Source organism: Trichinella spiralis (assembly GCF_000181795.1).
Source record: "Trichinella spiralis strain ISS 195 chromosome Unknown Scfld9, whole genome shotgun sequence".
NCBI lineage: Eukaryota > Metazoa > Nematoda > Enoplea > Trichinellida > Trichinellidae > Trichinella > Trichinella spiralis.
Window position 1 is genome coordinate 3,531,342 of NW_003526948.1, and position 2,986 is coordinate 3,534,327.

A 2,986-nucleotide genomic window follows, 5' to 3' on the forward strand; every position below is an offset into this window, starting at 1 on the left:
GATTACGACGGACAAGGAGTATGATAGCTAGATTGTCCATGCTGTTTTTCCCAAGGGCGAGCCGAAAGATAGAAGGGAAAATCGATCAGCTAGTAACAGGTCTTTCGCATCGGATGTGATTTCATATTGGTGTAATAATACAAGTAACAAATTGGAGTCGTCATTAAGCATTGCATAGTCGTCCATCGATAGGTATTTAGTGGTCTACTAAGATCTACGAACTGTTACCGATAATATTTAACCAAGGTGTAAAAAAGACCACAAACGCACCCTTAGTGATGATAGGGCAGCGGTCTAGTGATAGTTTATTTGCATAATGCAGCGCTGGACACCCGTTTGTAGTGCGTTAGAACTGTTGGCTGAAGATAAAGTAAAACCTAAGCCACAATATGAGCAGAAGAAATGCACTGATAAATTTTATCAATAAGGAAAGGAGTATTTGAAAATTTAAAAATGACCTTGACGTTTACAATTCAGTCAAAATATAAACTATCTGACAAAAAAAGCCATAACAAAACAAAATTCACTTAGACAAAACACACCTACGTATGTCTGAAAATTTTCTTAAGTCGGAAACCCAACTAGCTCAAATGAAGCTAAATTTAAGTGAACAATTTTCGGGCAAAAGCTTGCTTATGGTCAATTGTAAGTACATGATAGCTACTGCAAAGGTGATTTTCGAAAGACCATATTTTAATAATAGATAAACAATGCGTACAAGGTGCATTTAATGAAACTTAATTGTACGGAAATTTGGCGATTATTATGCCACGTATTATCTGATTTTGAGAATTCTTCATACAATATGTTGAGAAATTATGCTCAATATCGATTCTCAATTATATTGTTAACTAATTAAGACTTAAAAATGAAAAAGCTGCCACTTACTGCTAAATTCGTCATCTTCTCATCGTTAATGTTCATTGTCTTTGGATGTTCATTGAAAAATTATTTTTCAGAAATTATTCCAAAAAATAATAATGAATAGAAAGCAAAAATAGTGTTTGGCTTCAATGTTTGCCTTCAGTCAATTTTCCAATCAAAACGCTGCGCTACCATCCACGGACGGCCTCAAACTGAAATGATTTCTATTAGGTCAACAAAGCCAACGACCTCGCATGCAAATTTTTATTTTATTCATTTCTTCTGATAAATATGGCTACTGTATATTTTTCATTGCTCAGCAAAAAGAAATGCAGGGTTTGGTCGAAATCTGTCCAGTTGTTTTGGAATAATGGGCTTCGAAATTTGGCACTTTGCCTACGTCATTACATAGGTAAGTGAGTCACTTAAATTGGAATATCTCGAGAACTATGCAACTAGGAACGGTGTGGATAATTTTCTTGTACTTCTCCATTCATTTCTGATCAATTAATGCCCATGAAGTCCATTTTTGAAATCCAGGGTTTTTCTCGATAATTGCAAATTTCATTGGCTATGGGCTTGCATTTTTAGCGAAAATCAGCGATACTTTTTTCGAAATTCCACTTTTTTGAGAGTCTGATATTCACAATGAATAACGATAATGTTATGGAAAGGTTGATCGGTAATTGCCCAGTAGTTGCAAGATTAATGGGTCTCTAAAGTTGGTATATTGCTTATCTTCATTCATAGGTAGACTACTCACTTTTTTCAGTACAATTTGAGGACTGCGCCACTGGGAACGTTAACACCATTATTGAAATATTGAAAGCCAGTTTCGTTTTCCTTTCTCAACACGCAGCATTTCACATGGAGATTTTATTAATGTTGAAATCAGTATGCTGAAATCCCAATGTTGTCCATTACCATATGCTTGATGTGACGTTGAATACGATTATTTATGATGTATTGAGGTAAATTTTATTTTTTGTTGCAACTATTTTTGTAACTGACCGTCATAAAATTTGCATATTTAATCGAAATTGCCACACCTCTTTCATTGTAATTCTCTTAAAGTAAAAAATTCAGGCATACATGTTGGTAGTGAGAAGAGTCGATGTAGAATTAGATGAAGTGCTTATGCTTAGCGTAAATACAACCTGTAGATTAATAATAAGTTAGTTAGTTATTCATAATAACATTTTTAACTCTATCAGTTGACAAATTTTGATATTCATAATTCAGAAAATTATTTATTGAAGAACAACGTTTTATGCGTTTACAACTGATGTGCCATTTGATCTAGTTGAATTTATTTTTTACAGAGTAGTTGTGTTTTGGGGGTATTACTTTATCCGTTGGATTCAAGGAACACATCTGGCAATTTCAAGAGTACTGATTAATGATTTGAAACGTTTTATGCATCGTTTAAAAGTTTCAGTTTGAAATGCTTAAAGTTGCAGTGAGGTAATTTCTAAAATTTTTTAAAAAGTGCAACCCATGTTTCTAATCAATGTTTTGTTCGCAAATGAATAAATTTAAAATTGTCTCAAATTGACAACTTACTGAAGTAGCAATCTTGAAAAAATAGCAAGATAATTAAAATTGGTAAAAAATTCACAAACTGTGCAAAGAGAATTGCGATGTGCTATTTACCAGCGATGTTCATTTATTGAGTGTTTGACGTCATGCAATAAAAGAGGATAACTTGAACTGAATTAATGAATAAATAAATGCCTACTGACTAAAAAAAGTAAAAAAAACAACATTATATAGATATGCGCTTTAAAACTTGGTGTGAACTGAAATACAAACTTATAATAGTTATGATAAGAAATAAAAATGAATAAAAAACAATGATCATCATTATTTTACCATTCGTAGAATACAAAAAATGTCGTCATCATACCTGGAACATAGGTCAATAACAAGAAACGCAGGTCATGCAACAATAAAAGCACTTTAAAAATATGCGGATGCTTTAAAGTATTGAAAAAAAACTAGCTCTCTCTTAACTTCAGCATTCTACACAACAAAACAAATGGTGTAATACAAATGTATAAAAATGTAAAATGATATTTTTCGTATAAATTGATGCTAAAACAAACAACTGCATTATGACATG

At 32.4% G+C, this 2,986-nt stretch overlaps 1 protein-coding gene across 1 annotated transcript; it reads left to right on the top strand.

Annotated features, from left to right (window-relative positions):
• Positions 1 to 1,155: 1,155 nt before the first annotated feature.
• Tsp_05488 (hypothetical protein) lies at positions 1,156 to 2,307 on the top strand. Its single transcript, XM_003371764.1, has 2 exons — positions 1,156 to 1,280; positions 2,124 to 2,307. Exons 1-2 carry the CDS (start codon positions 1,156 to 1,158, stop codon positions 2,305 to 2,307), a joined length of 309 nt encoding a protein of 102 aa, XP_003371812.1.
• The last annotated feature ends 679 nt before the right edge of the window (positions 2,308 to 2,986 follow it).

Bases quoted from the DNA above. Each gene is read 5' to 3' on its own strand.
- Tsp_05488 (XM_003371764.1), top strand. From the start codon at position 1,156: ATGGCTACTGTATATTTTTCATTGCTCAGCAAAAAGAAATGCAGGGTT. The intron at 1,281-2,123 runs GTGAGTCACTTA...TATTTATTGAAG, and splicing joins CTACGTCATTACATAGGTAA to AACAACGTTTTATGCGTTTA.